Genomic DNA, 12,344 nt, shown 5'->3' on the forward strand with positions numbered 1-12,344 from the left:
GGGACTCTCAGCCTGCTGACGATGGGTCCGATGAGATTACATAGCGGGGACCTTCAATCTTGGACTCACTGGTAGCTTCGAAGCAGCAATCTCATAGCGGATGAGGCAATTGTGGCCACGGTATGCATCTCGAGCTGTAGTGAAGTGGGATGACGCTCGTGCACGGAGCTGGCCAATGCTTGATGGCTTCAAGAAAAGTTACCCGATTAGGCAATTGCGGACCTGCGTCCAGCGGACTGTGGGCGGTCGACCATTCGTTCGTTATGCACTTGCCACAGACATATGTAACTGGCGATACAGATGGGCTTGATCTTGTAGTTTTCTGCGTACATCATTGCTATTCGACTAACATTCAGCTGCCATTGCATCTGGCCGCCTTTAGAAATCATCCTCCCACTCTGTTTTGACACTGCAAATGATTTGAGCTTTTTGAACACATCCGCACGAAATCTCAAGAAAAAAACTTGGGCGGAATCGCTGGCGAGATTGGTCCGTTCGGAGGACTTGCCAGTTCATGGACATGGCCAATGACTACTTTCTCTAGGGAATGGAGAGTTGCATAGTATTGCAAGTATTCGAGCCTGGAATTTTCGCTTGTCTTCAGCACCTCGATTGAAAAGGCGATCTTGGAGTCGTCTCTAGAGGCGAATCGATGCTTCAAGCTACTCCATGATGTGACAATCAAGTCCAAGGGTTATCTCGATGGCCTGGACATTATAAATACAAAAGCTCGATGGACTTGGCCATCTCACACTGGCGAATACATTGAAGAAGAACCCTCTTCTAGGGCAGGGCTCGTATCGAAGGTCTCGCCGACAGCGTCTCTCCCGGTAGTATATACGCATGCATACTTTTGATGCTGATGCAATGTAGACTATTACCCGTCGAATGATGCTCTCAATTTCATTTTCTCCGTATCTGCACTTATGGCTCGCTTCGTCACTACACAAGAAAACATGGCCACACGTAGTCGTAGTTGTCCTAAACCCAAGAGGCTTGCGTAAGTCGAGTGTGACATGGCAGGCGAGAAAGTTGAAAGAGGTGGAGACTGTATACTTGGAGTAACAAGCTCATCATCCAGATGATTCACCCAAAAGTAAACAATGTAGGATCATCTCACGCAGGGAGATGAACTAGTTTTGATTGAACTTCTCTAGCCACATGACGTACAACCGTCACATCGTCCATTCAAAGCGAGAATGTCTCCAACATACTAATCTTGCCATTGGCAAATGTAACAGTCCCACGCAAGCCTAATAGAACAGGCTCTTAGAGCTGTCAATGAACTCCTGACTGGACCTCTCTGCCTGCTCCTCATTGTCGAATTGGACCCCAAGAATACGTCGACCATTCATACCAATCACCACAGGAGATCCGAATTCAACCTACATATCCGCATAATAATTCATCAGCATTTCCCAATCCCTGAACAACACGAAGAGAAAGAGAAGGGGAGAAAAAAAGGGGAGGAGGAGTTCACAAACCTCTTTCGCTTTGATCCACTTGAATTCACCCTCATTCCAAGCTTGATTGACGCGGTATTCCTGGTTTGAGAGGATAAAATGGGTCTTTTGACCCTCACCTAGGTGGTAGATGTCGCGGCACATGGGCCTTGGTTCCATTCTTTGGGGGAAGAGGAATGTGGGGGCTTGTTCGTCATCGGAGTAGAAGACGAAGCCGTTGGCTGAGTTTTCCAGTCCGTGCTTGGCGGAGAAAACTTGCATGTACGACATGACTTGTGCTGGGATAGGATGTGGGTGTTAGAGAGTCGATGGGTGCTGACTTATGGTCGGGTAAGGGAGTGAGGGGATTGACATACGATGATTGAAAGCCATTGTGAGTGAGAAGTTACTGTTCGAGATGTTGAGAGCAGAGTTGTTGTAGGTTGGAGGGAATGAAGGGGAAGTTTGGAGTATTCAACAGGTATTTATATCCTGAACATGATGGGATGGTCTTTCGATACGTAGCTGTTGACTTTACGATCATTTGCATTAGTCTTATCTCCTCCCCGCATATCGAGATGCACTTTTTTTTTTTTTGAGGGTGTGGTAAGTACATGGGACGGAAAATGCGATTCATCTCCCCAGATTTGTACCTCGAAAGTTGCGGTCCACGGCGTTAGATTCGGTGGGAGGAGAATGGACTACCAGATCATGAGATCGAATGGAGATCCAGAATTTGAATTAAGACGAGCTGCGACTTGGTCTAAAGCCCTGGAGTGAAGCGTGTAAAGAAGAGCACGATCGTGAGAATGTCAATGTAATCACATTGTAAGAGGTTTAAGCGATATGAATTTGAACGCTTCGTTGGAAAACTGACGCCGACTTCTTGTGAGGAAAAGAAATGCCAGGGAAAGACACAGAGAGAGAGCTGGAAAGTGTTGTGGAGTATTTGCTCTTGCTGTGCAACCAATCTATAGCTACGAGAATCGAGACATAGAGCTTCGGTAGGAAGAAAGTACATTCAAGATCGCACCATTCTATAGGAGTGATTTCCGTGTTTTCCATATTAAGGCAATGCTAGCAAGCTACTGCCGGAACGTTCTAGTGTACCAATATCACCTCACAGAGAGCATGCTCATATGATCCGCGATGAATGACGCCTTCTACCTCATCCGTACGTACACGATAATATTAAATAGCGGCTTCCTATCATCTTCTAAACGAATCGCTTAATGAAACGGATAGGGAAAGCTGTAGTTGTAATAGTCTCTAATGGATAGTTTGGTCGTGATCCTACGATATAATTCAGATCAAGTAGTCGGTGTCACGACTTCGGTCAGACTAAGGTTTATGTCGTGGAATTGGATTAACTTAAGGGGAGCTTTTCTAAAGGATGTATACCGATTTCCGGTCCGCTAGGGCGAGTAGTTATTCTGAAAACCTGCTTTCCCTGGTTACGAGCTCCATTGTGCATAAAGATCGAGGAGCTCTACGGGATCAAATTATAAAGATTGTGATTAGACTTGCTGACCTTTCGCACTGGAAATCAGTCCTATCGCATTAGTAAGAGGACTGTGGAGCCCAGTGCTTACTACGACTTGTACAACGTACCTTATGGTTTGCAAAGGGAGATTAGCCAGAGAAGTCGCCAAAAACGATTCATGAAGGGAGTCTAATCATGAGAGAAAGGTCGGTCTGGACTCTTCACGTCTGCAGTAGCGTAATGCAAAGTCGTAACATGTGGGCGGAATAGGGCAGTGTGGTTGTCTGCACGTCAAACCTGGATCTAAGAGTCCTCTAACCCGATTAGGAAAATGCGCGATGTCCTTCGATGTACGTAGCAGGGCTCAGGATAAGAGTAGATTCGACATGCTAAGGGAGAGAATGGGCTGGCGGATAGATAGCAGCAGGTAGATGGATGGGATGTTAAGCGTCCTAGAAAATCGCAGCGTTTACGAATCGATTCATTTCCTTCTCCTATTAACTATGCGTATTACTTTGCATACATACAGCTAGGAAGGATAGCTGGCTCACATAGTATAGACTAGTAAAGAGTAGATACTGGCTATTTCCACGTGAAGTGAGATCCTGGGAACAAGTACCGAAAATTGAAATTAGGAAGATCGTAATGGAAGAGGATCATGTCGTTCGAGACCCGTTGAAAGGGAACTACATGTTAGATCTCAGATGCGCCTTGTGGTACAGATCACTCGGAGTGAACAAGGGCTCCACTCTTCTCCCACATTGAAGAACATCCGTAGAGATTGCCCTCCGCAGGACTCTTTTTTTTTCGATGAGAAGTGACCAAACGACCGACTAATGGGATTTCCACGATCATGTGCACGTGGAAAGAGATTTTGAAAGTGAGTGCTGGACATTGAGGATCAGGAACATCATGTCGTCTTGAGATGTAGAGGAAGCATTCGTTGCTATCATCTTGAACCCTCCCCCCTTTCCTCCCCAATCCATCATCATCAACAACCACCATACCACCACAACACAGTAGGGTACAGATCCTATTAATTCCCCGCATTCCCTCTCTTACCACCCCTCTTCCCCCGATCAACATGCGCCTTAAGCACCCTCTTCTCCTCCACCAAACTCCTCTTACCCTTCCTCTTCGCCTTACCCAACGTCATCAAGAAATTCTTCTTCCGCGCTTTCTCCTTGTTCGTCGTACTCTTGCCCTCACTCCGCTTCTTCTCCTGCCTCCTCGCAGCGGAAGAGCGATGATCATTCGCATCCTCGCCTTCCTCTTTCGCATGTCGGATCTTCTCCTCGCGCGTCATTTTATGGCCCATTTTGGCGAGACCTTCAATGTTGGCTTTGGTGACTTCGTCGTCAGCATGGCGGGCTGCTGCGGCTGCGATGCGTTGGAGTTCCATTTTGCGGCGTTTGGCCGAGGGTTGGCTCTTGTCTAATTTATCCAGAGCGCGGAGTTCGTTGAGCTTGGCGAGATCGGCGGGAGTGAGGATGCGGGTGGTGGCGAGGTTGGAAACGCGGGCTTCCTCCCGAGCCAGAGCAGCTGCTGGTTCCAAGGAAGCAGTCCTTCTCGCTGCATCCTCCGTGTCGTCTTCATCATTGCTGAATTTTGATTTTTTCGCACTCGGCTCCTTTTCATCTTCCGAGTCGGAGACGTTGATTTCCTCGCCATCGCTTTCCACATTCACCCACCCTCCGCTACTTTCACTGTCATCACTCTCGGCCTCCCACTTCCTCCACGCTTCTTCATCATCATCACTGCCAATTCCTTGCTCCTCTCTCCACTTCTCCAACAACTCAATACCTTCAATCCCACCTCCATCGACTTCGCCAAACTTTGTCCCGAAAGATTGACCGGCTTGGAGGCCCATTGCCGCATCTCTTCCACGATCACGTCGGCGTAGGAGAGTCGGTGCCACTTTCTRATAGAGGGAGAGCAGGCCTCGGGCAGCCATTTGCACGCCCTTGTCCTTTGACTTGCGGTATTGGACGAGATCTTGGAGGAGGGTGTCGGACATGGCCAATGGTTGTCGCACACACACCTCTCGGATACCGTTCAATCCCGCGGATGCGACCTCACTGGCGGCGGCTTCGGAGACGAATTCATTGGCAATCTTCTGCACCAACGGCTCCAACACATCGGGTGGGACGAGATTGTGTGTGGATTGGGCGAGAGAGGCGAGGAAGTTTGTGACGGAGGGTTGTTTCGGGGTGAGGTATTTGATAAAGTAGGAGTAGAGGGGAATGAGGGTGAGTTTGTGCAGTCCCACCAGACGGCAGACCAATTGCAAGACGTACAATTTCTGCTCCAATACGAGTTTGACCTTGGGATGGGAGGGTTGGAGGTGTTGTTGGAAGAGTTTCTCGGCGAACCCTTGGGGATCATTCAACAAATGCAGGGCGCTGAAGTTGAGGGTGGTGTGGGCATTCTTCTTCCGCTCCCTCCGCTTTACCTTGGCGGCGGCGGCACGGATTTCATTGTCTCGTTTCTGCGTCTTTTTGTTGATGCCCTGTTGATGTCGCAGCTTTCCCATGTCAATCTGCTCCTCGTCGCTGTCATCATCCGCCGCTTCTTCTCGCTCCTGATCGGCGCCGAGGAAGAAGCGCACGGCGGCGGTGACGACCTTGGCGTCCTGGGCGAGGGCCGCAATCTCCATGACGCTGACGGCTTTGGCATCGCTCCAAATCTGTCGCTTCCACAATTCGCGCGTCAACTTGACCGACCACAATCCTTTCGGGGAGGCGGGATCGGTGGCGATGAGATTGTAGCAAATAGTCTGGATGTTGCGGTTCAACTTGTGGTTCTTGGTCTTGCTGTTGCTGGTGCGCAGTTCCGACACAATCTTCTGGAACAATAATTTCCTCAACGCCTGGCTTCCCGTGGCAATCAACAGCGGCCAGAGGGTGTTGAGGAGGGTGTTGGAGTCGATGACCTCCTTCTTCCGCAGTAACACCAGACTGCCAACAATCTTGTCGCGCAGGTCGGTGTTCAAGTGGGAATGATGCTCCTCCAGCAATCCAATCAAATCCGTCGGGAAGTCCTTCGTTAATGCGGGATAACAGTCGGAAACGTGGGCGAGAAAGTCGATGAGGTCGCGGAGGCGCACGACGCCCGTGTCGTCGGTCGTCGTGGGCGATTGGCGGAAGAGTTGCACGAGGGATTCGTATTGCGTCCACTGCGAGATGAAGTCGTCGCGGTAGGAGGAGGGGTCATTTTTGATTTTGTGTTGTAGATTCGGCAGATCGGCGTCCACCTTTTCCAGCGCTCCAATCTTGCGCTTCATCGTGAATACTGAATCGTGAGGGATGTGCTGGTGTCGATATTCTGGGGCAGCTGGAGACGAAAAAAGTGTTGGACCGGCTGCGGACCTGCCTCCGTTCTGCCGGCAGATCAGGGTTCTTGCCGAGAGGCTCGTACCGTTGGAAGATCTAAGCGAGCCAGATCCATCTCCATCTCCATCTCCACCTCCATCTTCTTCCCCTCGCCTTTCTCAACATCAACATCAGCATTCTTCCTCATGATAACACATCCCCAACATATCTTCCCCGCCATATTACTACCATGTCTCAACAACAAATCCCACACTTCACCCGCATATCCGACTCCATCTCCCTCCGCCAAGCATCCCCCTCATCAACAACAACAACAACAACACCATCCAAGAATGCGCCTCCCTCTCTGATAGTCCTCTGCTCCTGGATGGCCGCAGCTCCCCGCCACATAGCAAAATACACTTCCAACTACCAATCCCTCTTCCCCGACACATGCATCTTACTACTACAATGTTCCCTCCCCGCAGTCTTTTACTCCAGAGCGAAACAGAGACGTCTGCTCGCTCCCGCTAGAGACATCATTCGGAATACCAAGGGAGGGATCATCTTGCATGCGTTTTCCAACGGTGGCGGGACCATAGCTTGTCATCTCGCGGAGCAATTACATCACGATGATGGTGATGGGGGGAAATGGAAGGGGTTCGAGAGGGTCGTGCTGGATTGTACCCCGTCCTTTCCCACCATCGAGGGAGCTGTACATGCCATCTCCTTCTCCCTTTCCAAAAATCCCATATTGCATGTACTGGGAYGATGGATGTTGAGGGCCACCATCTTCACGTACCTCATTCTTTACGTTCGAATTTTACGGCGCGAGGATGGCGTGCGTTGGATCAGGAGGACGTTGAATGATTCGGAAATGTTTCGGAGAGATGCCGAGAGGCTGTATGTTTATTCCCGACAGGATGCGCTGGTACAGGATTGGGCTGTTGAGATGCATGCAAAGGATGCTGCGGACCGTGGCTATCGGGTGAGAAGGGAGAGGTTTGAAGTTGGGGCGCATTGTGCGTTGGGGGTTGGGGAGGGTGCGGAGAGATATTGGGGAGTTGTGGGTGGGTTTTTGAAGGGAGAATGAATGAGCTTCTAGATGGGAGCAGGATATGGATGACATGGGATCTGATCAGAGATGTCGTGTTTTTTTTTTGTCATCCCCTCAAACATGACTTGGACCGATTGGAACGACTTGTACCATTCATCTCTGGAAGCGTGTCATCCGAATTACTCGCCAACACATCCTACAGCTCACTCACGGGCCAGGAGCGATACCACGACAGTCCCACGATCTTCCGAAGACCATGCTACGAGTCACCCCAGCGACGAAATCTCGCATGCCGGATCGATTTCTTCCTCTGCTCTCGAATGCAGGCAGTACGCTGTTGAAACTGTCCTCTCCATCTTCCACTCGGCATGATTTAGGCCTCAACACATCTCCGAGCAGTATCGTATCTGGAGTGCGGACTTTCCCTTGAGCAGAACAAATTCATACTAATGCTGACAATACTACTCGACATGGCACTTATCATACCCAAGGTCCTACCCGTTGACGCCCATGAACATGCCATCATATCTCAGGCTCTCACGAGAGTGAGGGTGTCGGAAAGTGATTTTTCTTGATTTGAAGGTCACGACGATGTTGATAGATCTGGAGTGGTTTGAAGAGATTGATGACGCTCCACTGCTCGGACATTCCGAGAACAGACAGGCGGGCTGCCCAACACTTATACATCGGCTTTCTTGCTGATAGAAAGTGGGTTGCCGCGACATTGAGGTTCTACTCTGTTGTGGCTTATTCAAAATTCTACAGCATTTGTGGTTCGTTGTCAAAAGCATGATGATCTTCATGGAGTCTGAGCAGCAACAAGCACTGAAATCGTACCACGAATGTCTCCAAGAATGATCTCAAGCCGACAGCGTCAGCACAATCCCACGAGCTGTCTTCTACCCGACAGTGTGACTTCAGAATCCGGCATGCTCGAGGATATCTGTAGAGGGTCAAACTTTGAGGGAAAGGTATGAAAAGTCATCGACGAACGGCGGCATTCAATAACAAAACATAGGCCTGCACTATTTGCAATTGATCCTACACCAAGAAGAAGACGCAGACCGCTTCTGATACGCACGCCTTTCAACGACGGCGAAGATCTTGCACCCGCATCAACTATGCTGGCAATCACTCTCTACCAGACAATCTCCCTCATCCCCGACCTCTTTAACATCTCCATCCCTTCATCAACATAATCGACAACGACAACAAGCACGTTTTTCTTGATGGAGCGGTGACTCGTTGGTACAGGAATATCCGGGCATTTATGAAGCAGCAACTCGAGGTTGATGTTGATTTTCAGTGATTGGGAGGGGGAGGAATGGCATCTTCAGTGTAGAACCATTCAAGACCATCCCACTACTCAATTGAATCGGCCGCCTGTTACAAAGATTCAATCCCGTACGCAAAATTGAGTGCCTCGAAACAGCAAGTGATCCCAACGAATTTCATGCCAGAATAACAACCACGACCCTCCTATCACCTACTCACCCAAGACATCAATTCCTCCTATAATCCTTGCTCCACTCTCCAGGTTCCTAAAAAGAAAGTAATTAGCAATACTCCATCTTCACAAAATACTCTTGGAACARTTCAGGAGCTACACGCAAATTCAAACTCACATCACTAGCTTCCCCCCTCGCAGCATGCACCAACCCCTCCAACCAATCCTGATGCCCATTCAACATAGGATTCGGCTTCCTCCTCGCAAACTCCTCAAAAACCTTCCCAATTTGACTCTCTTGCGTAAGAATCCTCACTCTATCACCAGACAAATCCTCCACAAGCCAAGCATGATAGACGTAAATTTTATCCTCTCCTTCCCCTGTAACGGCCTCCCAGGCAATTCTTCCCTCATGACCTGCTGGGGAGGAAGAAGGCGGCACGGATTCCTTGACGGTGCAAGGGAGAGGAGGGAAGCCGAACGTGGAGAATTTAAATTCGTCGTCTTTGTTTAATATTTGACCCGAGGAGGGAGGAGTGATTTCTCCGGAATTCCAATAGTATTTTTCCCATTGGGAAATATCAGCCAGGTATTTCCAGAWTTGGGAAGCGGTTAAATTGCTGGCTATTACTTCGTTGGAGACGAAGTTGGAAGTTGTGCCGGGTGTGTAGCGGTTTGGCCAGATGATTGAGGATTGAGAGGGTTTTGCTGAGGCGTTGTGGATAGACATTTTTTTTTTGTTTGTGTTGGTGTGTTGGTGATGGTGACGAAGGATGTCTTGCAAAGTGGGGGAGGTTTTTGTATACGGACTGGGGGAGAGTTTGAATATGACGAGCATGTGTGGGGTTTGACGAACAGATCTGCAGGATGCCAGGCATAGAGCATTGATGGTAAGGTACCCAGCATTGCTTGATTTAACGGCACTTTTTGATAGGTAATCCTGAGACTTCCTGGTGGTGCTATAATTGTAGATAGAATTGACACACTCTATCAGAAGTCCCATGTCATCCATCCGTTTCACAGGCGGAAAACATCATTAAAGCCCCTACAAGTTCACAACTGTAGATCATTGGTGGTACAAAATTTGCGAGATGAGGATGTCTTAATGTTTGAATGCAATCTTTGTAGCGTTTGAAAAGATGAATTGATGTGTAGAAGAAGAAGCCTTCACATCGCCAATCGTTTGTTTCCCTATAAGTATGTACAAATCTCTCCGACAATAATGTGTGTTCTTTACAAACCAACAGCATCGAAAAGACCACTGGTAATGTTATTAAGAATATTCGATCCACCACCCAGAACCTCAAAGACGTCCTTGTATGAATCGCTGCAAAATCTCCGTCAGCGAATTGTGGAATACAACAAAAGAGATGTGAAAACCTACAGCAAAATCTTCCTTCCTTCAGGAACCCTCTGCGGGCTAACATTAAACAAATTAAAGACCATCGTCCCAAGACTAGCAACAGTAATAGGCTCCTTGCGAGGTCTCCAACCAAGATCATAAGGAAGTCTCTCCTCTTCAAAAAGCACCTTGACCCAATCGATGCGAGTCACTCCCGAGACATCATCACTTCCCATGGTTTGGAGGAAGATGGAAACTTCCCCGTAGCGTTGAATGAACTCCCGGAAACCGTAGGTGAAAGTGGGATTAATTGCTTGGGAGTCGGCGGTTCGATTCGCAATGGCTTTGGAAGCGGGTAAGAGGGCTGTTTTGTCGCCTTTGAAGAAGGAGAGCATGTCTTGGAAGTAGGGCTCGTAGAATGTGTGGTCGTCGCCAAAGTAGGCATCCTTACGAGACACTGAAAAGTCAACATCAGTAAGCCTGTCTGTCGTTCGGATTTATTGAATTCGGTGTTGGGTTTGAAAAACTCACGACTGGCGTCATGCTCGATGGGGAAGTTGTGCTGGTCAAGGTCGTTGAGATCAAAGGACCCAAGCAATGGGAAGGGGGAAGACAGCAGACCGAGACCGCCGATGAGAACTGTGAAGTCTGCGCCCATGTTCTACACATGATTAACATCTCCTCGAGTGCGTGATTGTGGTGTAGTAAGCCTACCATTCCAGCAGCGAGGCCCTGAAGCAGATGAGGCAAAGTTAAGTTACGTCCGTCGTGGTGAATGAAGTCATGGTTGGCCTAGGGTAGTCAGAAAGCGAACAAGGGTGGCGATATCGAAGTCGACATACCAGAGCGTTCAGACCGGGACAGGGCGACCTGGCTGAGATGCGTCAGCTCTTGCAATTATGTCGTAGCTCGCCATGATAAGTTACTGACCATCATTCGGTCCTGGAGACTTCCACGTCGTGAATCGAGAGTCTCCCTCTGGCGCTGGGCCCAAGCCCGACAGGAGAGCTTGATGTTCGGCGCTCTGCTGAGCAGCAGCAGCAGCAGCAACTGCGCTGACAAGAAGTGCACCAATGCTCGCGAGTTGAACCATGGTGATGGTGTTGTTGATCTGCGAATGCTGGATAAGGAAAGGAGAGGACCAACTTCCTTTTGCATTCTAGAAGATATTTTCTCCGACATGATGGAAGTTGCCTCTTTGGATCTATAGAAGGCCGAGGCTCGATGTCATATGCAGAAATGTATGCGTAATGATTCGCCAGCTTCTGGTTGAGTTCGCTGATCAGCATCAGACATGTCTCATTGGGATTGATGGGTCAAAGTCTGTTATAAGATCTTGATCTAGAACGATTTTGCGCGAAGCTTAAGTTATCCCTTGCATGTTGAGGAGCACGTGGTGTAGAACAAATCAGGAGCACGAGATTCTTGGAAAAGTTACAGTAGAAGTAGATGGATGAGAGGGTGTTCGAAACGGGAACCATTCAGTGCTGCGGCTTTCGACCTTTGCTATCCAACACAGCGTGCAAATTTCGAGAAACTCATGCACTTTGCAGGCTCCGCGAACGTCTCTCATTTATTAGGGTGTAGAGAGACGCTTCCATGTAGGTAGTAGCATTGTTACGTTGTGTAGGAGAGAGTGACGGTCAAGATTCACTCCGCGGTGGTTTCCGTTTTGCTTTTCGACCCTTGCCTGGGAGAGAGAATGGAAGGGCTGAAAACCTGCAAAGATCAGTCGTTCTGAAAGTCATGCTAGCTTAGGTGCTAGGCATGCAAGGTGAAGAAGTCGCAATATAGTGAATATAGAGACATGTCGACGTGACCGGATGTCGTCAGATTTCGATTCGTGCGCGTTGGCGGATATCAAGTCTGTTCTGCTAGGATGATCTCTTAGAGTCAGGTAGTTGTCATGATAAAATAACTTGCAGGAAGGAGCAGAGGTTGGAAAAAATGGTGATCAATGGATGAACTTTTTTGTGTGTTTGAAGATGCGATATCCGGCAATAATAATGTGGGACGTGCGTCTAGACTTTGTTGATAGCCATGAAGCGTGATGATGATGCTCAGAATGTTGGTTCTAGGATGTATGGCTATGGGGTTGGTTGGTCTGACCCCTACCCTACTACCTTGACTCATCATCTTCAATGATGTGGATATTCTGAGTAACGTTCCACAATAACATGTCTAGACTCGAGACAATCAAGTCGTCACACATTTCAATCATCAACCGAAGAAAGGTGTAGTCTGCATTCATGCGTGATTGTG

General features: G+C 48.7%; 5 protein-coding genes; 1 reads left to right on the top strand and 4 right to left on the bottom strand.

Moving 5' to 3' along the window:
* Positions 1-1,253: 1,253 nt before the first annotated feature.
* RCC_09220 (uncharacterized protein) lies at positions 1,254-1,835 on the bottom strand (the record flags this gene model as incomplete). XM_023774462.1 has 3 exons in its annotated part: positions 1,254-1,385; positions 1,485-1,741; positions 1,820-1,835. The coding sequence occupies 3 exons, from the start codon at positions 1,833-1,835 to the stop codon at positions 1,254-1,256; spliced, it is 405 nt and encodes a 134-aa protein (XP_023630230.1).
* Positions 1,836-3,961: 2,126 nt separating this feature from the next.
* Positions 3,962-6,208, bottom strand: RCC_09221 (related to protein required for actin cytoskeleton organization and cell cycle progression; the record flags this gene model as incomplete). Its single annotated transcript, XM_023774463.1, has 1 exon — positions 3,962-6,208. One exon carries the CDS (start codon positions 6,206-6,208, stop codon positions 3,962-3,964), a length of 2,247 nt encoding a protein of 748 aa, XP_023630231.1.
* A 278-nt stretch (positions 6,209-6,486) lies between these two features.
* RCC_09222 (uncharacterized protein) lies at positions 6,487-7,329 on the top strand (the record flags this gene model as incomplete). The annotated part of the gene is made up of 1 exon (XM_023774464.1): positions 6,487-7,329. The coding sequence occupies one exon, from the start codon at positions 6,487-6,489 to the stop codon at positions 7,327-7,329; it is 843 nt and encodes a 280-aa protein (XP_023630232.1).
* A 1,466-nt stretch (positions 7,330-8,795) lies between these two features.
* RCC_09223 (uncharacterized protein) lies at positions 8,796-9,470 on the bottom strand (the record flags this gene model as incomplete). XM_023774465.1 has 2 exons in its annotated part: positions 8,796-8,834; positions 8,919-9,470. The coding sequence occupies 2 exons, from the start codon at positions 9,468-9,470 to the stop codon at positions 8,796-8,798; spliced, it is 591 nt and encodes a 196-aa protein (XP_023630233.1).
* A 503-nt stretch (positions 9,471-9,973) lies between these two features.
* RCC_09224 (related to chloroperoxidase) lies at positions 9,974-11,175 on the bottom strand (the record flags this gene model as incomplete). XM_023774466.1 has 6 exons in its annotated part: positions 9,974-10,067; positions 10,125-10,539; positions 10,614-10,743; positions 10,797-10,874; positions 10,925-10,956; positions 11,013-11,175. 6 exons carry the CDS (start codon positions 11,173-11,175, stop codon positions 9,974-9,976), a joined length of 912 nt encoding a protein of 303 aa, XP_023630234.1.
* Positions 11,176-12,344: the final 1,169 nt, after the last annotated feature.

The sequence above is a fragment of the Ramularia collo-cygni genome, assembly GCF_900074925.1.
Source record: "Ramularia collo-cygni strain URUG2 genome assembly, contig: RCC_scaffold17, whole genome shotgun sequence".
Taxonomy (NCBI): domain Eukaryota; kingdom Fungi; phylum Ascomycota; class Dothideomycetes; order Mycosphaerellales; family Mycosphaerellaceae; genus Ramularia; species Ramularia collo-cygni.